Source organism: Pristis pectinata, chromosome 34, assembly GCF_009764475.1.
Source record: "Pristis pectinata isolate sPriPec2 chromosome 34, sPriPec2.1.pri, whole genome shotgun sequence".
NCBI lineage: Eukaryota > Metazoa > Chordata > Chondrichthyes > Rhinopristiformes > Pristidae > Pristis > Pristis pectinata.
Window position 1 is genome coordinate 561,347 of NC_067438.1, and position 21,469 is coordinate 582,815.

A 21,469-nucleotide genomic window follows, 5' to 3' on the forward strand; every position below is an offset into this window, starting at 1 on the left:
CATTACTATTCTTTCAAGAGCTGGAGTGTTTTCTGTTGCCTTGTTGTGCAGTGGCACTCCATAGAGCTGCGTATTTTGACGGGTTTTTGCAGCAGTGAAGAGGGCAGATATGTATATTTGTACAAGCTGATCCAGGATCTGAACTTGCATTGACTGCTTTCCATTATTGGGCAACCCAGTAAAATATCAGTACTGTGTGAAATAGTTGTTTGCCTGAGGTAGATGTAACATATGTACCGGAAGCTTGATTAACAGATGCAAAATAACTAGTTTTGCAACTTTGCATGTTTACTGTCACTGCAGGAATTGCATAATCCTTGCAAACTGTAGTGACTTTTCAGTTACTTAAGTATGGCTTGTGCCAAGCGTGTTAAGTGAGCTCTACTTTTTTTGTTGGCCATAATATCGAAAGTTTAGTACTGTCCTGATCAATACAAGTTACATCCTTTAATTTGAACATCTGTCCATGGCACCTGTTTGCTATGAGCTGAACGAAGGTACAAAGTGCTCTTGCAAACTTCCAGAGTGGAAACATGTGCCGTGAGTTGAAAATGGTGAACTTGAAGTGACAGATTTGAGGTAAAGCAAAGCTGTTTATGTGAGAACCATGTGTGTACTTAGATGAGCATGTGTCCTGTAAACTAGAAATTGTTCTGCCCAACGTTAAAATTACAAAGTATGAGAATAAATGTTTTTTTTAAACAAACTGCCATCCCTGAGACACAATTAATATATCCTGTCAGTTCTGATCTTGCTGGGTTTCGATCAAGCCCAGACTGATGCACTGAATCTCTTTTCTCTAGTGGGTGCAGATCCACAGTACAAGATTGTCCACAGTGGGCGCCTCAGAGGTAACCAGTCTGGCTGCTGTGGGAAATGGAAATGCGACACATGCTCCCGGGGCTAAGCCTTGTTGATTGGACAGGTTGGCGGTTTTCTTGCCCTGCATCTTATCTGGACGCTCGGCTCTAATCAGGTACCCAAAGTGGAAATGTCTTCCCTCGCCATTGCAATCCAAGCAATTAGAATATCACTTCCCAAAGTGAAATAAATTAACTCAATCTCTTATTCACTTTTTGTCTAATGAGTGATCTGTTAGTAATGGCATCAGTCTGGTGGTACCCAGAAATTCTGTTCAGGGATTCCTGCACTGTCAGAAGTGTTGTCTTCTGCCTCAAGAGATGTGAAAGAATATATTAGCAGTCCCAGTACCTTGGCTAATCAGATCACCTCTTCCCCCTCCCCACCAACTAGCATCACTGAAAAGCACTTTGGCCGTCTTATTTGTTTATGGGACCTTATCGTGCAAAACACTTCCTTGCCCTATTGCAGTGACTATACTTAAGAATGAATTCAATAACCACAGAACACCTTCTCTAAGGTCAGAATGTCTGTCTGTCCTGTTACTCAATCATTGCTGCCTGATTATCCATGATCCTACAATTTGCTTTCACAATTCAAGTTTTGCTGATGTCTATTTTTATAAATATGTAACTTTGGTTAAAAGTTAAATCTTGAAAGAAATGTTCATTGTACAGATTAAGCAAACATTAAACCATGTTATTAAAGCACTGTACTGCAATCTGTACATTTTAGTTTAGGCAGATGGGAGAGTTTTTGATGAATAAGAAGTGACAGAAATTAAATACTTCCATGAAGCCAGACAAAAAAAAACTTGGACAAGGGTTTTAAAGATCTACTGAGAATGAGGAACTGAAAGAAATTACTAATAGATTTAGTGAGACTTGATTTGTGGTCCCCTTGTTTTTTTTTTAGAGAGTTGGTGAAAGATTGTGGATGCACTGGGGTCATTTTTCAAAATTCTGCAGTTTCTGAATAGGGTCCTGCTGATGTAAAATGTAGCCCACTAAGAAAGGAGAGAGAGAAAATGGGAAGCTTTTCAGAACCATTGTATTTTAATAATAGTTTGTAACAGCTATTTAATGAGATGGTGGAGCGGCTTTAGGGATGAGATTCTAGAACTTTGAGACCTTGGCAGCTAAAGGCACAGCTGTTATTAGAAAAGTTGAGAATGTTGGAGGCCAGATTTGAAGAAGTGCAGATCTCTTCGAGGGAGGGAATAGTGGCTAGGGAGAGCTGAGCCTGGAGTTCGTAGTTCAAGTTTTAACTTGAAAGGAGGTGCTTAACCCAAACTGCTCTTGGTCTTGTGTGGGGTTTTATGCTGTGTTTTACTCTGGAGTAACTGTGCAGACTAAGTGAATCTTATGTGTTTGCTCTTTCCTGCCAATGGTGGTTACTAAACTGTATATGCCTCATCAACATGAGAATGCAATTTATACTGGGATATTCACTGCCCTGATAAAGTTTTACATTCAGACAATTTGGCTTGAACTCTTCAGGATCATTGGGTGGAACGCATTTACAGGTATTACTGTAGAGCCACTATTTTATTTTTAATTGGTTATCCAGTGATGCACCTTTATGTATTTAAATGTCCAGAAGCAGATAATCACCATCATATCTCACTCTTTTGCCAGCACATCTCTGGCCCTTGCCTGCTTCCCTGCTACTTTCTCCTCCAATTATTGGGTGCATGCATTGTGCTCCAGCATGTTTCATAGAAGTTTTCTTCCAGTGTCTTGGCCTGTATTTATTTCTTAACCAACAGTAGTGAAAAAGATTGATCATTGGTCACATTTGATGTCTGTGAATCCTTGCTGTGCACTTGTTCATCAGTTGTGCACATCAGGTTGGTATAAGAGATGCTGTGTGCATCTTGCACTCATTGGGTTGGTAACTAGGATGATGTTTCAATCTCAGATCAAAGCTCCAGGTATACTCATTTTTCAACTGGTGAAAAGTGAGTGGGGAAATGCCTTGGCTCAATAGGGTTCTGTTCCCATGTAGCCCAAAGGTGGAAATCTAGGAAAGCCCTTGCCCAAAGGTTAGCTTTTTGGTTTGATCAATGACATTGCTCATCCTTCCTAAGTGGAAGATTGTTAGGATGATTCTAATATGAAAGTGACTGTGATTGAAGACAACTTGTAAACATTAGTTTTAGTTTTTGACTAATGCTTTACTTTTTGTTTGTTCCTTCCCACCATATTCCCAACCTCTTTAGTTTGTGGAATTCTGTGGAACATTAACAGAAGAAAATCCAGAAGTGATAAACTTCCTGCAGAGGAAATACAGCAAGGCTTTTCCAGAGTACTTGGCCTCCACAGAATTCCGCAATGTACTGGGACGCTGCCTGACTCGGGTTCAGGGTAAGAAGAGTAAAGTCTTTGTTTATATCAATGAGCTGTGTACGGCACTCAAAGCCAACTCCCAAAAAACAAAACTCACCTTGGCCAGTAAGGAGAATTCAAGGCATCAGCTGACGGGGTTTGAGGGTCAGTCTGTTACAGACACCAAGGAGAAGGAAGACTGCCCTGAGAGAACTTCTGCCCCATCAGAAGACGCATCCACGTCTGTTCCAAACCCTACTGCAGTTGAAAAGAAGCGAACTGGCACTGGTTCACGGCGTCAGATCCGTTACCTGGAGAACCTCTTAAAAGTTTACTCGGATGAAATTAAACGGCTTCAAGAAAGAGAATTGGACTTGAAAGATTTGGAAGATGAAGATTCCTCTTACGTTCAGGAGCACCGGCTGAAGAAGAAGATGGTAAAGATCTTTGAAAAGCTTTGTGAGCTGAAGAACTGCTCGAGCCTGACGGGCCGGGTTATCGAGCAGCGCATCCCCTTCACTGGCACCCGTTACCCTGAGATCAACCGCAAAGTGGAGAAGTTCATTAACAAGCCTGACCACTTCCCTGACTACCAGGACATCAGGAACATCATGCACAAAGTGAGCACTCGACACAATCTGGGGCTGAGCCAGAGGCAGATTCAGAGCATGGCGCAGGATGTGTTCCGTGAGGTTGGCAATCGGCTGCAGGAGAGGCGGCACCTTGACCTGGTTTACAACTTTGGCAGCCATCTCACTGATGACTATAAGCCAGGTAGGTAGCAGTCAGTATCAGGTAGGGGCGTCTCTCTTAGAGGACCAGGGAGCCTGTGATGCAAGGCTTTGGCATCTTTTGGGTGGACACTCAGAAAAATCTTCCTTTTTATATGGTTCACCAGTGAGTAGTTTCTGAGGATGTTGGATCCATATGTTGCCTTTTGTCCATGGCCTTGTCTCTGCTGTTGGGTGAATTTTTAAAAATAATCCGTGGCCATGACTTAAAATTTGAGAGAGGGGTTTTCTTCAGAGGGGCCACATTTATCCTTCGATTGTGCGGGAGTTAACTAGTTACTATCTTTGTGTGTTAAAATTAGTTGCCATGAAAGTCTTCACCACAGAAGCACTTTGGCAATAAAGCCCTTGAGAATGTCCTGAACAGAATGGCAGTGTGATTTTTTTTTCTCTCTATCATGATACCAAATTTTTTTGGCCAGGATTTTGTGCGTACAGCACAAAAACCAGCCCTTGACCCACAGTGTCATGACTGACCATCAAGGACCCATTTATGCTGCTGGGAGTTAGTCCAGCTGAGAAAATGAATCTTTCTCAATCCAAACACAAATGACCAACATGTTCTTCCCTAGTTGTTGAGAAGCAGGTAAAGTGTATCAGTGAGATGGGTATCAACAAGTTGAAACTTGGGCAGATGAGTGTTGGTGGAGGGGAACTGGTGAGATCTTAATATTTCTTCTCCTGTGGCTCTGGTATGGTGAGATTTATCACAAATCCTATGATTCTTGGCATTATTTTGGGATTGGCCAGGCTGTTGCACAGTTCAGTGGGTTTGAATGATTCTGAACTGGACCGTGTCATGGACTAGTTTGTTACGAACTGTGTATTTTGTCGTGCAATTATCTATTCAAAATGATTCCACAGAAAACTGGTGAGAATTGGCTGTAATCCCATTGGTCAGGCCGAATTTAAACATGGGTAAAGATGAGGTCCTAAAATCCCAGTGTATCTGGGAAGGCTAAGACTAGAGTACAATTGAAGGAGCTTTTCTAACAGTTTGTCTTCACTCCTTGTTAATATTATTGAATGTTATGAAGCTGGTGAGTGGCGCTCTAGGGTTGCATGCATGTCTTGATATGAATATCTTAGTCATGTAGAAATGGACCCTTCGGCCCATTGAGGCTGTGCTGACTGTCAATGCCCATTTGTACTAACCCTATATTGAGCCCACTTTATTCTCCCCACATTCCTATCAACTCCCCCACTCACCTACACTAGGGCCAATTTACAGTGGTCAATTAATCAGTCAATCTGCAAGTCTTTGGGATATGAGAGAAAATGGAAACCCAACGGTGACAGGGAGAATGTGCAAGTTCCACACAGACAGCACCGGAGTTCAGAATTGAACATGTGAAACTGTGATGCAGCTGCTGCACCAACTGCACCACTCTGTTGCCCTTTGGTGACTCAGGTTGTCCGCTGGATTCCTGGAGAAAGGCAGTAAGCAAGTTAGCTCCTGTCCTAAATTGTTACTGATACAATAATGCTGTCCCCTATGCTTCATTTTAACCCTTCTTGTGTCCATTGTGGAAACCACTGATCACAATGATATTTTCCAGGCAAGGACCCAGCCATGATGGACATTACTTTGGAAAAGCGGCTTCGGCAAAACAGGACGGTGGCACTTGGGCGCCTGGATGAGGTGGTAAAGAAGTACGCTGAGCTCCAGGATGTCGGTGAAATGCAGGAGGAGGAAAAGAGAAAGAAGAAGAAACTGCACCAGTCTGCTGTCACTCCTACCTCCAAAGCAGAAAGTGAGGATGTCAAGGAGGAACAAGAGCAGGTTCAAAAGGTGGAGGAGGCTGAAGGGAAAGGACAAAAGGAGGAAGCGGTGGAGGATGCTGCCTCGGAGGAGGAGGAGGAAGAGGATGATGATGAAGAGGAAGATGAAGACTTGTCTTCTGAGCCTGACATTGAAGAGGAGCTGTCCAAAATTGAGGAGGCTGTAGAGGCTGAAGAAGAGCCACAAGAAGGTATACTGAGTGCCTCCACATTGATCAATGCCCATTCCCTTCTCTCCCATTTACTTCTGTGTGAATGGGGGTAGGGGGAGAGCCTTGTGTGAAAAGCCAAAGTAGTCCTTGCTCTGCATGAATTGTTGCTGGGCTTTTGTTGAGAAATAATGTAGCTTGTTTTTATAAATGGGGAGGGGGTGAACTAGGGATGATGGGATGGGGCAAAACTGAATTTAACCCTTAAAACTGAAAAACATTGGAAATTGAGTTTAAATGTGGCAGCTCCCACTCATCTCCAAGGCCAATTAAGGATGGGCAATAAATGCTGATAAAACCACCTTTTCCAGACATACTTCTGCTGCTAATTGACTTCTTAAAAAGTTGATGAAATGCTATACCCTTAGTATATTATGCCAATTCATCTTTCTGTTCACTCTTGAGGTTTCAGGGGCCATTTGGATTGCTTGCCCTGGAATAGGTGGTTTTATCTTGTTCTATATGGGTGCTGCTGGCAGGGTCAGCATTTGTTGTCCATCCTTAACTGTACTTGGACTGCTACAGTCCTTCTGGTGACGTTGGGGAGGGAGTTCCTGGATTTGGATGCCACGATGAAGGAACAATATATTTCCACGTCGAGGGTCTGTTACTTGGAGGACAGCCTGCAGGAGGTTGCTGCTCCTCTGCATCTCCTGCCCTTGTTCTCTTGAGGAACTAGATGTCCTGGGTTAGAAACATGCTGTCAGAGTACCCTTGGAGAGTAACTGCAGTGTATTTTATGGATGGTGAGCACTGTATTCATTGTGTGCCAAGTGTAAAGGGAATGAATGTTTAGGGTAGTGGATAGTGTGCCAACACCTGCTTTGTTCTAGATGGTATGGAGCTGCTTGTGTTGTTGGAGCTGCATCTAGGCAAGTGAAAAGAATTCCACTTTGTAGATGGTGGAAAGACTTTGGGAATTGTGAGTTGCTTGCTGTAGGATAGCCCACCTCTGACCTATTATAGTGATGGTATTTATGTGGTTGGTGCAGCTGAGTATCCATTGGTAAACCTCCCAGGGCATTGATGGTGGGGAGCTTTGGTAATAGTAAAGACATGGAATGTTGGGGGAGCTGTTGATGGTATTTATTGCTTGGGGGTAAATATTACGTGAATGTTAACCTTTCATTGGAAGCATCAGAGGAAAGGGTTAAAGAATTTGGAGATGAGCTAGTCTTCACAACCCTCTTCCCCAATGACCTCTGGCCATAGCATTTGTGACTTGTCCAGAAAGTATTGTGAATGGTCATCTCTCAGCTTGGTTACGCTTAGTCCAGGTGTGGGTATTGTCTAGGTTTTGTTGCATGTGGACACAGCTTCATTGCTGAAGTTGTAGTGAATGGGAATAAGCATTAATGAAATGTTTGCACTCTGACCAAGTTTATTGAAGAGGTGATTCTTGTTAAGTAAAGCAGAAATCTTGATTTCTCAAAGCTTAACTTCCTTGCTGCAGCTGTGCTTTGGGTTAAGGAAAACCATAAAGACCACATTCACTGTTTAAAGCCACAAAAAAGATGCCCAGTGCTGACTTTGGATTGTAATTAAATGTGTTTTATACCTATTCTCTGCAATGTTCATGTGATCTAACATGCCTTCCATATTAGGGAGATGTTGCAGCTGTGGTGTTTTCATGCACATCCGAGCATTGACTGCTTCACTGCTTGTTTCTATCTCTGCAAGACCTTTGTTTATCCTGATACTGTTATGGATGGGTGTTTGAGTTTTTGTTTGTTTCTGACCACTTAAAGAAATTTCATTACTATGGAGGTATTTTTAAATTCTACTTTCCATCTAATTGCTTTTATATAGAACATAGAACATTGCAGCACAGTACAGGTTCTTTGTTGTCCTACAGCGAGTTGAGAGCATGAGTGAAACTAGAATAGAGGATGGTGGTTAATCAGAGACGTCTCTTGCATTCAGTCCATCGATGTTTCAGTAGTAAGTTCTGTTATCTGAGCAATACTTGCTGTAACTTCAGCTTTTCCTCAGCAGTGGATGTACTTGGTTCTCAGGCTAGAAGCTGTAACACACCTATTAACGGGTCAGTATGTGAGTTACCTTGTGTATATGAGAATCATGACATTAGGTAGTCATGCTATGTTGGTGCCGGAAGCGTGGCGACACTTGTGAGCTGTCCCCAGAACACTCGACACGATGCATTTCACTGTGTTTTGGTGTACGTGTGACTAATAAAGATATCTTAAGTATTTGCTACTTTGTCCCTGTTAAGTTTGTTTTTAGAATTGTTGTTAATTGCTGGGAGTTGGAGCTAAGTCCATAGAGTAGGGAAGTTGTCATTTGTTTCGGTTCTTCAAAAAAAACACTAAATGGGCACTTAACATGTACCATTCTCACTATTTCAGGATAGACTGGTTCAAGAAGCACACCTCTATTGGATGTGAGAAAATCCACCAAATCATTCAGTGCTGCTCTTGAGACTTTCCACAGTCTGAGGTTCAGCTCTGTGGTGATAAAGTTGGTGTCTGTAGTTTGTGTCAGAATAAAATATCACTTTGTAATGGATAATTCTGAGTAGCAGAATGAACTGGAAGCTGGGTTACACGGAAGTTCAGTAGACAATAGGACTTGAAAGAGCTATTGTGTGTGCTTGCTGCCTGCTGGGGGCTTGTGCGTAGTAGATCCTTGGACTGTTGTGCTGTGTTAAGTACAAGTAGATTCCTTCCTTGTACTGGATGTCAAGCATCCTGATCATCTGTTCATCCCTGGGCAGAGGGATACACAGCACAGAAATTCTCCTTGTCTTTCCTTTTTTCTTCCTTGTTTCTTTTTTCTCTTTATCCCCCTCGATCATTGCAACCTTAGTACGACACCTCGGAACTATACAGCTTGGAAGCAGATCCTTGGGCCCGACTCATCCCTGGCGACCAAGTTGCCTAGGGAAGCTAGTCCCATTTGCCTGAATTTAGCCTATATCCCTCTCCTATCCATGTAGCTGTCCAAACATTGTAATTGTACCTGCCTCTACCACTTCCTCTGCAGCTTGTTCCATATACTCTCTACCTTCTGTGTGAAGAAGTTTCCCCTTGGGTCCCCTTCAAATCTTGCCCCACTCAATTTAAATGCATGCCTTCTAGTTTCAGACTCCCTACCTTGAGAAAAACATTTTGGCTATTAACTTTATCTATGCCCCTCATGATTTTATGTATGGCACTTGTTTTGTGTGTGACTGTAAGAAACTGCAGAGTTGTGGATACAGCTTAGAACATCATGGAAACCAGCCTCCCCTCCATGGATTCTGTGTACACTTCTCACTGTCTCAGTAAAGCAACCAGCATAATCGAAGATCCCACCCACCCTAGACATTTACTCTTCTCCTCTCTCCCATTAAGCAGAAGATACAAAAACCTGAAAGCACGTACCACCAGGCTCAAGGACAGCTTCTATCCTGCTGTTATAAGACTATCGAACAGTCCCCTAGTATGATAAAATGGACTCTCAACTTCTCAATCTACCTCATTATGGCCTTGCACCTGATTGTCTGCCTGCACTACACTTTCTCTGTAGCTGTTACACTTTATTCTGCATTCTGTACTGTTTTACTTTGTACGACCTTGATGCACTTTGTAATGAATTGATCTGTATGAATGGTATGCAAGACAAGCTTTTCACTATACCTCTGTACATGTGACAATAATAAACCAATTCCAATTAAACCTCTATGATCACCCTTCTGCCTCCTGTGCTCCAGGTGGAATAAACCCCAGCCTGTCCAGCCTCTCCTCACAACCCAAGCCCTCCAGTCCCAGTAACATTCTCAAATCTCTTTTGTTCCCTCTCCAGTTTAATGACATCCTTCGTAAAGCAGGATAACCAGAACTCTGGAGTTTTATTAAATATTTGACTAAATTGTGTAAGTTAGAAAATCCTCTAAGTTTGTTGCCTGCTTCGTGTATCGTACAAAGTCTAGTGCTTCCTATTTACCCATACTGGTTGTGTTCCTCAATTAATTGCCGCCCTCAACTGTTTCACAGATGAGAAAGCAGAAGGCAGTGAGGTTGATGAGACTGAGGTTCAGTCTGAAGACTCCCCCCAATCGTCAGATGAGAGTGAAGAAGAATCTGAATCAGCAGAGGCCCAGGCAGGAGAGGTGGTGGGCACAGTCTGCCCTTTGGAAGGGGACACTGCCTCCATTAATGAGAGCAGTCCTACCTGCACCAGCTTGCAAGAGCCAGCATGCAGCCTGGAAAGTAAGTCTCCCACAGCAGAGACAGCTGGGAGTGACGATGTCATTGGGCCTGTCGACGCTGTGGAGGAAGGAGTTGGATCAAGTAATGAGGGGACAGCAGTTGGGTCAAGCGGCGAGGAAGTAGTCAGATCAAGCAGTGAGAGCATGCCTGCCAATATTATGGAGCAAGATGTTGTGCTTGACAATGCAAAGAGCCCTGTCATTGCTGCTGAGGGAAAGGATCAGTTGGGGGCAGAGGTCAGCACCATCTGCACCACAAGAGAAGTGATTGAAAGTGCAGGGTCAAGCCCTGCACCAACTGATCGTGAAGAGTTGAAAGGTGAACAACCAACAAGGCAGGCTAAGAGAAAGCGAGCGGACTCCAGTGGGCAGAAACTGGAGATGCCAATACTACCCTCTAAAGCATGGGAGGATATTTCAGTTAATAAGCAAAAAGTAGTCAACAGTCTGTCTGCACGTACTTGTGATATAGGAACTTTGGCATGTTCTGAGGTACAGTCTTTGACTGTGAGCGATGATGCAAACTTGGACAAAAAGCCTGTCATCGATAAAGAGAATTTGTTGGAAACTGATAGACGGAGTCCAGAAATTTGTTTAACTGCAGTAAATGGAAAAGAGAGGGATTCTGTTCTGGATGGTTCACCAGTTGCAAAGAGAATCAAGCGAGGAGGAGATGAGGAACACTGGTAAGTAAAAGCTGTGCTAAAGTTTGTATTTTACACCTTTTGCTTTTGATTTGCAGCAAATTTATTGTCACTAAATCAGGCAGCCAAAAACCACCCTGTTAACACTTCAAAATATTTTGCACAAATGAATATGGTTGGTTCTGTGGCTAAGGGCTTCTCGAGAGCCCAAGGGAAGGGGTTGGGAAATGGCAGGTCTAGCTGGCCTTCCTTTGGAACTGCATAAGTAGTGTAGTGGTTAGCATAACGCTATTACAGCATCAGCGATTGGGGTGCAATTCTGCCGCTGTCTATAAGGAGTTTGTATGTTCTCCCCGTGACTGTGTGGGTTTCTTCCGGGTGCTCCAGTTTCCTCCCACATTCCAAAGATGTACGGTCTAGTAGGTTAACGTGGGTGTAATTGGGCAGCACGGGCTCGTTGGGCCGGAAGGTCCTGTTACCATGCTGTATAAATAGTTTCTAAAGTAAAAAATAGTTTAGAAATTCCTTCTCTTCCTGAGATCATGCCCCAGACTCCCCTAAAAGATAGCCAAGATCATCACTCCATTTGGCCACTTAACTCCATTCCCTCAGTCCTAAAAATCCATGTCCTTTGTACATAAGGGGTCTCATAAACTTCTGCATGCACCAAATTCTGTGTGTGGTCTCAGTGTTAACGACTTCTTAAAATCTGCTTCCCTGGTGGCCAGTGGTCTGGTGGTGCTGTGTGTTAGCTCGGATCTTTCCCCGGTGGTCTCCTGGTGGATTTGAACTTGCAACATGATTCAGTGTTTGTGAGTTATTGAGATGTGGGATGCCTATGTGAGTGTGCCCTCTGCTCCAGTCTGATCAGATGGATGTCCACATGAAATGACCTCTAAAAGCCTAATGATCCTTGAAAACTGCAGTTAAGCAGTGGCAGATGACTATCTGTGCTGCTTTTGCCCTTAACCCTGTGTCTGCCAATCGTTGCTGGCCAGTTTCTTTCCCTACTGCTGGTGTCTGATGCTTGATTGATTTCTAAGGGTTACTGATCTGTTAATGGTCTGCACCTATTGAATTGTTTTCTCCAGGTGCAGTGGGTATAACGGTACTACAACGCTTGGCTTTATGTCAAACCTTTAAATGGGGCAATATCCTAAGGCAGCTCACAGCAAAGTAGAGCAGAGACAAATTAACAGCATGAAGCAGCCAGCAGGTTGGGTGAAGGAGCCAAAGGTTTGGTCTCTTTGGTTTTAAGAAGTAACTTAAAAGAAGCTGAAAAATTTGGGGAGGAATTTTGAGGTTTGAACTGGCACGGTGAGCAGTGGTCATTGACTTGCCCATTCCACCCTTTACATTCATGTTGCCCAAGGGCAGCCCAGCCCAGCTGAGGTCCACTGCCCTGTATGTACCAGCTCCAGCTACTGTCGAACGTAACAAGTGCTTCTGCTTCTACCATCCTTTACATGGTGACCTTTTTTCTTCATTTCCCTCCAATATCCCTGTCAGTTACTTTGAATCTGTGACCCTTTTTTTCTTGAGACCTCTGGGAATGAATCCTTCCTATCTGGGTCCAAAATAGTTTTATGCACGATGAGGTCTTGTCAGCTTCCCTGTTTCCAAAGAGGACAACCCCAGCTTATCTATTCTGTCCTCATGACATTTTTCAGTCTTGGCATCAAGTGCACTGGTCTCTCCTGCTCCAGTGTGATTACATCTTCCCTGTACTGTGAGGGCAGCAGAAGTCGGCCAGATGGAGGTGACTCCAGATGTTGGAGGGCTGCAGGAGAGTGGGAAGCAAAGTGTGTTTGTAAACCTGGCTTGTTGGGTGGTGCCAGGGTGGGTCAGTGAGCATGGGTGATGGGCATGCAGATGGTGTGGTTTAGGATGGCACAGCAGAGGTGTAGTGATATGATCGAGGCTGGTCAGACTGGTGAAAGTGTATCCTCCTACGTGGTGTCAAAGTTTGATTTAATTATCTTGTTTTTGTCTACATTGGAAACCAGCAACGTGGAGGTGATTGAACTGATGGAGTCTGATGAAGGGACGGAGGAGCTGCTGACAGACTGTGCACCATCCCTTGTAGGAGTCAAGAGCCCACTTCCTGCTGTCGATTCTACCCAGGCTGATTCTCCCCTCGTCAGTGTGGTCACCAGCTCCCAGCCCAGTCCTGTAAGGCACAAAAGGGTAAAGTAATTTCATTCACTACACTTTCCTTTCTCCTCCTTGCTCATGCTGTGAGACCTGAGAAACAATGCTGCCAGTATTCAGCAGGTCAGGCAGCATCTGCAGAGAGAGTTAATGTTTTGGGTTGAAGACCTTTCACGGCATTTCATCAACCCTGAAACATTAACTTTCTCTCTCTCTCTCTCCAGGGCTGCTGCCTGAGCTGCTGAGTATCTCCAGCATATTCTGTGTATGTTGGAGGATGTATACATGCAATGACTACAGCAGGCACGTTTTTGCAAACTGTTGCAATACCTGGAACTTTCTCAGGCTGCCTGTGTTCCATCCTTGGTGGGGATTACATTGGAGCAGGTTAGGTTGGGTTTGTGTTGCAAGCTTTGGTTTCTTTGCTCCCTGCGGTGCCTGTCTCTGGGCTTGTGCTTAGAATGCTCTGTCACCCAAGCATAAGTAATGGGAGCAGGCCTGAGCCAATCAACCCTTCGAGCCTCCTTCTCCATTCAATAACTGGACCAGACATGAGCCAATCAACCCTTTGTGCCTACTGCTCCATTCAATAAGATCACTCTGAATCTTGGCCTCAGCTCCTGTCCTGCACTCTCCCCATAGCCCTCGACTCCCCTGCAGCTTATATGTCTGACAGTCTTTGCCTTCTCGCTCTCTGGGGTTGAGAATTCCAAGAAATTCATTGTCTGAAATGGGCCTCTTATTCTCAACTGTGCCTCATAGTTCCAGGTAGCTCCAGCAGGGGGAAGATTTTGGACCATCTTGCCATTTCCTCCTTAAATCTTGCATTTCAATAAGGTAACCTCTTACTCTTGTGCACTCTAAGCCCAACCTCTTCATTTGTCAAGCCTTTCTCCCAGAAATCTACCTTCCCTGCACCACCTCCAATGTCATTAAATATGGGGCCAAAAGTGCACTTGGTACTCCCTGGCTCAGTTTTACCTGTGCCCTCATTGCATCAAAACTTTGCTACTTTTATACTCTCCCTCACTTGCAATAAAGGCCAACGTTCCCTTAATTAACCTGAGTACTTGCTCTTCCTTCAAACTAACATTTCATTAAACCAACAACTGAGCACTATTAACAAAAATTAACTTTAAAACACTGTAAAGGCCTTTCTGCAACAGCATGTCACAAGATAAATGTGTAACACTGGGAGAAGGGCTTGACAGAAACTCGATATGTTTTCAAAAATTTCTTAAGCTATTGTAGGTAATAATGATTTGCCTTTACATATAGGGGTCTGATAAAGAGGCTTACAGTTGATACCAAAATTGGCTTTGTGGTTCACAGTGAGGGTTAAATTTTAGACTGTAGGACAGCAGAGACAGTCTGATCATTGAACAGACTGATTTACTGTCTGATCCTAATTACTGTCCACCTGCATACTAACTTTGTTTTATAGAGTAGGGCTGCAGGATCTCCATTAATTTGCTGCTGTTTCCTTCCAAAGTAGACAACCTTGCATTTTTTTTCACATTAAACTCTAGCTGCCAACTTCTTACCCAGCTATCTAAATCCCTGTTCAGGCTTTGTTCCTCCTTACAACTTGCAAACCCACCTACCTTTGTATCATCAGCAAAATTGGCTGCAGTACATTCAGTCCTGTCATGCAAATCATTAATGCAGGTTAAATGGCTGAGGCCCCAGTACTGATTCCTGTGGCACCCCAAGAGTTATGCCAGCATCCTGGTAAACCTCTTCCACACCCTCTCCAAATCTTACGCCTCCTTCCTGTAATAGGGCGACCAGAATTGAATGCAATGCTCCAGATGCAGCCTAACTAGAACTTTATAAGGCTGCAACACAACTTCCTGACTCTGAACTTGGTGCCTTGACTAATTAAGGCAAGCATGCCATATGCTGCCTTTACCATCCTATCAACCTTTGCAGCCACTTTCAGGAAACTATGGACTTGGACCCCAAGATCCTTCCTTTTTCAATCTTTTTATTGAATTTCAAATTAATTCCAAATAATATACATAACATTAATGATTCTACACATGGTACAAAGAGATCGGGATAATAATAACAGTTAATATATGTACAGTGGCATGGAAAAGTTTGGGCACCCTGGTCAAAATTTCTGTTACTGTGAATAGCTAAGCGATTAAAAGATGACCTGATTTCCAAAAGGCATAAAGTTAAAGATCACACATTTCTTTAATATTTTAAGCAAGATTACTTTTTATTTTCATCTTTTACAGTTTCAAAATAAGAAAAAAGGAAAAGGACCCAAAGCAAAAGTTTGGGCACCCTGCATGATCAGTACTTAGTAACATACCTTTGCTCATTGCAGCCAAAAAGTTCTGTTTTAACTTCAGTCCACAGGACACATTTCCAAAATGCATCAGGATTGTTTAGATGTTCCTTTGCAAACTTCTGACGCTGAATTTTGTGGTGAGGACGCAGGAAATTTTGGAGAAAAAAGGGTGTGGAATTTCATGAAAAGAACACCTCTCCAACTGTTAAGCACGGGGGTGGATCAATCATGCTTTGGGCTTGTGTTGCAGCCAGTGGCACGGGGAACATTTCACTGGTAGAGGGAAGAATGAATTCAATTAAATACCAGCAAATTCTGAAAGCAAACATCACACCGTCTGTTTTTAAAAAAAAAGCGAGCTGAAGATGAAAAGAGAATAGCTTCTACAACAGGATAACGATCCTAAACACACCTCAAAATCCACAATGGACAACCTCAAGAGGCACAAGCTGAAGGTTTTGCCATGGCCCTCACAGTCCCACAACCTAAACATAATCGAAAATCTGTGGATAGACCTCAAAAGAGCAGTGCATGCAAGACAGCCCAAGCATCTCACAGAACTAGAAGCCTTTTGCAAGGAAGAATGGGCAAAAATCCCCCAAACAAGAATTGAAAGACTCTTAGCTGGCTACAGAAAGCATTTACAAGCTGTGATACTTGCCAAAGGCAGTGTTACTAAGTGCTGACCATGCAGGGTGTCCAAACTTTTGCTTCAGGCCCTTCTCTTTTTTTGTTATTTTGAGACTGTAAAAGATGGAAATAAAAAGTAATCTTGCTTAAAATATTAAAGAAATGTGTGATCTTTAACTTTATGCCTTTTGGAAATCAGGTCATCTTTTACACATTTAGCTATTCACAGTAACAGAAATTTTGACCAGTGGTGCCCAAACTTTTGCATGCCACTGTATATACTCACAAGTATATAATCTGGACCTCCCACTCTCTTGCTAAGTGAGCATGATACAAAAAAAAATTGAAAAGAAATTTACTTATATGAAAAGAAAACCTCCAAATAAAAAAAATAATAAAAACAAGCTAAAAACTTCAAACAAAAACATTGTCGTCAGTTCCGCTCCTCTATATTCAAAGGTTACTGAAAGGGATTCGACAAAGGTCTGCTTATATCATATGGAAATACTGAATAAATGGACTCCAAACTTCCTCAAATTTAAGCAAAGAAGATCCTTCTGTAATCAAAACTATTGAAGGTCTTGCTATTAACAGCATACTGTCCTGTTACATTTGATCTCCCAAAGTGCAACACCTCACACTTGCCTGGATTAAACTCCATCTGCCATTTTTCTGCCCATATCTGCAATTGATCTATATTCTGCTGTATCCTTTGGCAATCTTCTACACTATCCACAATGCCACTCATCTTTGTATCATCTGAGAAATTACTAACCCACCCATCTACATTTTCATCCAGGTGTTTGCTATATATCACAATGAACAGAGGTCCCAGTACAGATACCCTGTGGAACACCACAAGTCACAGACCTCCAGCCAGAATAAGTCCCATCAACCACTACCCTCTTTCTCCTACGGACAAACTAATTCTGAATCCAAACAGCCGATTCACTGTGGATCCCATGCATCACAAGACAAGGGAGCAGAAGTAGGCCATTCGGCCCATCGAGTCTGCTCCAAAGAAAAAGAAATGAGAAATGGGGGAATGTCCATGAGCAAAAAAAAAGCTCCATGAGCAAAAAAAAACTATTCCTTTCTAGCCCCAGTTTCTGGTCTTACCCCCATATCCCTTGATACCTTGACTAATTAGAGAACTATCTATCTCCCCCTTAAACACCTCCAATGATTGGGCCTCCACTGCTGTATGTGGCAAAGAATTCTGTAAATTCACTACCCTCTGGCTAAAGAAATTTCTCCTCAACTCTGTTTTAAACCTGTACCCTCTAATTCTAACACTCTGCCCTCTAGTCCTGTACTCACCCACCAAGGCCACATCTACTCTGTACAGTCCTTTCAACATTCTAAATGTTTCTGAGGTCCCCTCTCATTCTTCTATACTCCAGTGAGTACAGTCCAAGAGCCAACAAATGCTCATCATATGTAAGCCCTTTCATTCCGGGAATCATCCTCATAAATCTCCTCTGAACCCTCTCCAACATCAGCACATCCTTCCTAAGATATGGGGCCCAAAACTGCACACAGTATTTCAAATGAGGCCTCACTAGTGCCCCGTACAGCCTCATCAACACCTCCCTACTTTTATACACTATACCTCTCGAAGTGAACGCTATGTTGGCATTCATTTTCCTTACTGCCGATCCGACCTGGTGGTTAACCTTTAGGGTATCCTGCACGAGTACCCCCGAGTCCCTTTGTACTTCTGTACTTTGAATTTTCTCCCCTTCTAGATAATAATCTGCCCGTTTATTTCTGTTTCCGAAGTGTACAACGGCACACTTCTCAACATTGAATCTCTTCTGCCATTCCCTTGCCCATTCTCCTAAACTATCTAGGTCTGTCTGCAACCTTCCTGTCTCCTCAATGCTCCCTACTCCTCCACCTATCTTGGTGTCATCCGCAAACTTAGCCACAAAACCATTTACTCCATCATCCAAATAGTTAATGTACAAAGTAAAAAGAAGCGGCCCCAACACCGACCGTTGCGGAACACCATTAGTAACCAGTAGCCAACTAGAACAGGATCCTTTTATTCCCACCCTTTTCTTTCTGCCTACCAGCCAATGCTCCACCCATACTATCCTACCTGTAATTCCATGACCTCTCATCTTATTAATCAGCCTCTTGTGCGGCACCTTGTCGAAGACCTTTTGAAAGTCTAAATACACAACATTTACAGCTTCTCTCTTATCCACCCTACCTGAGATTTCCTCAAAAAAAACTCCAAAAGGTTGGTCAGGCAGGATCTTCCCTTCATGAAACCATGATGGCTTGGACCTATCTTGCCTTGCACCTCTAGGTATTCCATAACCTCATCCTTGAGGATCGATCCTAATAACTTTCCCACCATTGATGTCAGACTAATAGGTCTGTAATTTCCTTTATGCTGCCTCCCACCTTTCTTATACAGCGGAACTACATTTGCGACCCTCCAGTCCTCCGGAACCATGCTGGAGTCTTATCGATTCCTGGCAAATTATCAGCAGTGCTTCCACAATCTCTAAAGCCACCTCAGTCTTCTGGTTGAGCCTCCCATGAGGGACCTTGTCAACACCTTACTAAAATCTACGTAGACAACATCTGCAGCTCTACCTTCATCAATCACCCTAGTCACCACCTCCTAAAACTCAATCAAGTTAGTAAGGCATGACTTGCCAACTGTCCTTAATTAGGCCATGATTTTCCAAATGCTCAAATCCTATCCCCAAGCCGTGAGACTCGCCTGTCTATAGTTTCCAGTATTATCCTTAATTCCCCTCCTGAATAACAGAACAACATTAGCTACTCGCCAGCCCTCCAGGACCTCGCCTGAGGCTAGAGAGGACACAAAGATCTTGGTCAAGGCCCCAGCAATCTCATCTCTTGTTTCTCAATAACAGGGTATATCCCATCCGGCCCTGGGGACATCCACCTTAATGTTCTTTAAGAAACTCAACACTACCTCCTTTATCTCAAAATGCCCTAGCAAATAAGTACATTCACACTGATCTCCCTATTCTCCATGTCCTTCTCCTTGGTAAATACTGACACAAAGTACTCATTTAGGACCTCACCCACATCCTCCACCTCCAGGCACATGTTCCCTCATTTATCCTTGAGTGGTCCTACCCTCTCCCTATTTGTTCTTGATCTATGTATAGAATGCCTTGGGGTTCTGTTTAATCTGACTTGACAAGGACTTTCCATGGCTTTCGTAATTCCCTCCTCGAGTTCTTTGCCAGCTTCTTTAGAATCCTCAAGGGCTCTATTGATTTTAGCTTCCTAAACCTTACTTACACCTTTCCTTCTTGACTATATTCACCACCTCTCTCGTCATCCAAGGTTCCCGTACCTTGCCATCCATCCTTACTGGAACATCCCTGTCCTGCACTCTGTGCAGCCTTTAAACACCCTCCACATATCAGATGTGGACTTGCCCAGAAACAGCTGTTCCCAATTAACTCTCCCTAGTTCCTTCCTAATGCTCTCGTAATTTGCCCTGCCCCCATTTAATACTCTTCATAAAGTCATACTTTATTTATAGCTATCTTAAAACTTAAGGAGTTGTAGTTACTTCCACTTTGGGGCAGTTCAGGCATGCCGCCCCCTGGCCCTGACTAATCAAAACATACGAGGAGCATGGTGAGACCACTCAGGCCATAGGATCTGCTGATGTCATTATAACCTCATTCCTCTTTATCCTTATAACTTTCCCCCATTGATTATCAGGAATCTGTCCACCATTCCTTAAATATTTAAAGTTTCAACCACTCTGAGGAAGTGTTCAGACTCATTTTTGACTTGCCTGTCTTAAATGGACAACTCCTTATTTTTAACCAGTTCTGGATTCTCCAAGAAACTGCATCCTTCCCAGGATGCTGGAGGAATTCAACCGGTTAGCAGCACGAGGTGCTGTTCCCTGGTTTGCACTTAGCCTCCCGTAGCAGCGGAGGAGCCAGAGGATTCCACATCTGCAGCCTCCTGTGTATCCTCTCCATGCCCCACCCTGTTAACACCCTTCAATCTTGTTTCATTCAATACTTCTCTTGCTCTTCACAACTGCAGCAGATACAAGCCCAGCCTGTCCACGCTTTCTTCATTCTGTGCATTCCTGGTATTAGTCTGTAAACCTTCTGTAAACTGCTTCAAACACTAGTGGCCACAATAGAGACCAACATTGGTACATTGCTGGGAATTTTTATTCCACTACAATAGTGTTGAGATCTGCTGCTGTCAACTAACGATGAGAATCTTTAAACTGTTCCAACCTATTAATGCCTGCCCTTCCTTGTGGAATCTGGTACTGGACACACTGCTCCAGATGTGATCTCTCCAGTACCCTGTGTAACTGAGCTACAATCTATTGTTGTATTCAATTTCCTGAGTTATAAGAGAGAACTTTGTTAACTTGCCTCTGTACTTGCTGTATCTGCACACTAGCCTTTAGTGTGTCGGTTCTAGTTCTGATGAAGGGTCTTTGACCTGAGACATTAGCTCGGATTCTCTTCCACAGACGTGGCCTGAGCTGTTGAGCATCTCCAGCATTTTGTTTTTATTCTGCACATCATGCTCCAATCTTGGAGCTTTGCAGTCTCTCAACACTCAGTTAACGTACTTTTTATTTTGCTAACATGGACAATTCTATACTTCATTTGCCATGTCTTTGGTCACTTGTAACCCTTCTCTGTTCTGTCTCCTCGTGTCAGCTTCACAACTTGCCGTCCTAATTTGCCGTGAGTGAACTGGGCCTTCAAACAAACCATGATCCAAATGGTGAAAGTTGAGGCCTCTGCACTGATTCCTCTGACACACCACTTGTTACCCTTTCCAACTAGTCAAAGTCCCATGAATGCATTCGATTTGCTGTCCACACCAAATGTTACCTCCTCTGAAATTTTATTTGTCCATAATTTTTGATGCAGAACCTTGTCAAATGCCTACTGAAATCTTGTGTAGTACATCCCCCCCACTGCCCTTTCAAGCATTCCAATAAATTGGTCAAACATGATTTTCCTTTCACAGAGCCATGTTGACTTTGCCCTGCTGGAATGGCTTTAATAAAAGCTTGAACATTTTCCCCATGACAAAGGATAAACCATCTGGCCTGTAGTTTCCAGTTCTGTCTCACTGCCTTTTTGAATAATGGGTAGCATTTGCTATTTTCCAATATAATGAAACTCTCCAAATTTAGGGAATTTTGGAAAATTTAAAATCTTATCTCTCTAGCCATTGAGGACCTTGGGTTGAAGCTGATCGGGTGGGGTGGGGTTACAGGGATGGACCACCTGTCCTATGTTACAATAGATTGTTCTTAAAAACAAAATAGCTGTTGTTGGCGCCACACAAGCAGTTTCAGAATCAGATTTATTATCACTAACTTTGTCGAGTTTGTTGTTTTGTGGCAGCAGTACAGTGCAAAACATAAAATTACAAAAATAGTGCAAAAAATAGGAATAATGAGGCCATGGACCGTTCAGAAATCTGATGGTTGAGGGGAAGAAGCTATTTCTAAATTGTTGAGTGTGGGTCTTCAGGCTCCTGTACCTCCTCCCTGATGGTAGTAAC

At 43.2% G+C, this 21,469-nt stretch overlaps 1 protein-coding gene across 2 annotated transcripts in view; it reads left to right on the top strand.

Annotated features, from left to right (window-relative positions):
• daxx (death-domain associated protein) overlaps positions 1–21,469 on the top strand; it is a 31,102-nt gene that overhangs the window by 1,872 nt on the left and 7,761 nt on the right. The window contains exons 2-5 of one of the 2 annotated variants that reach the window (XM_052043438.1): positions 3,083–3,962; positions 5,539–5,952; positions 9,966–10,866; positions 12,831–13,011. In XM_052043438.1, the coding sequence (XP_051899398.1) occupies positions 3,083–3,962; positions 5,539–5,952; positions 9,966–10,866; positions 12,831–13,011 (2,376 nt within the window). The remainder of the gene's footprint in view (positions 1–3,082; positions 3,963–5,538; positions 5,953–9,965; positions 10,867–12,830; positions 13,012–21,469) is intronic. The other variant, XM_052043439.1, reaches the window with a different exon arrangement.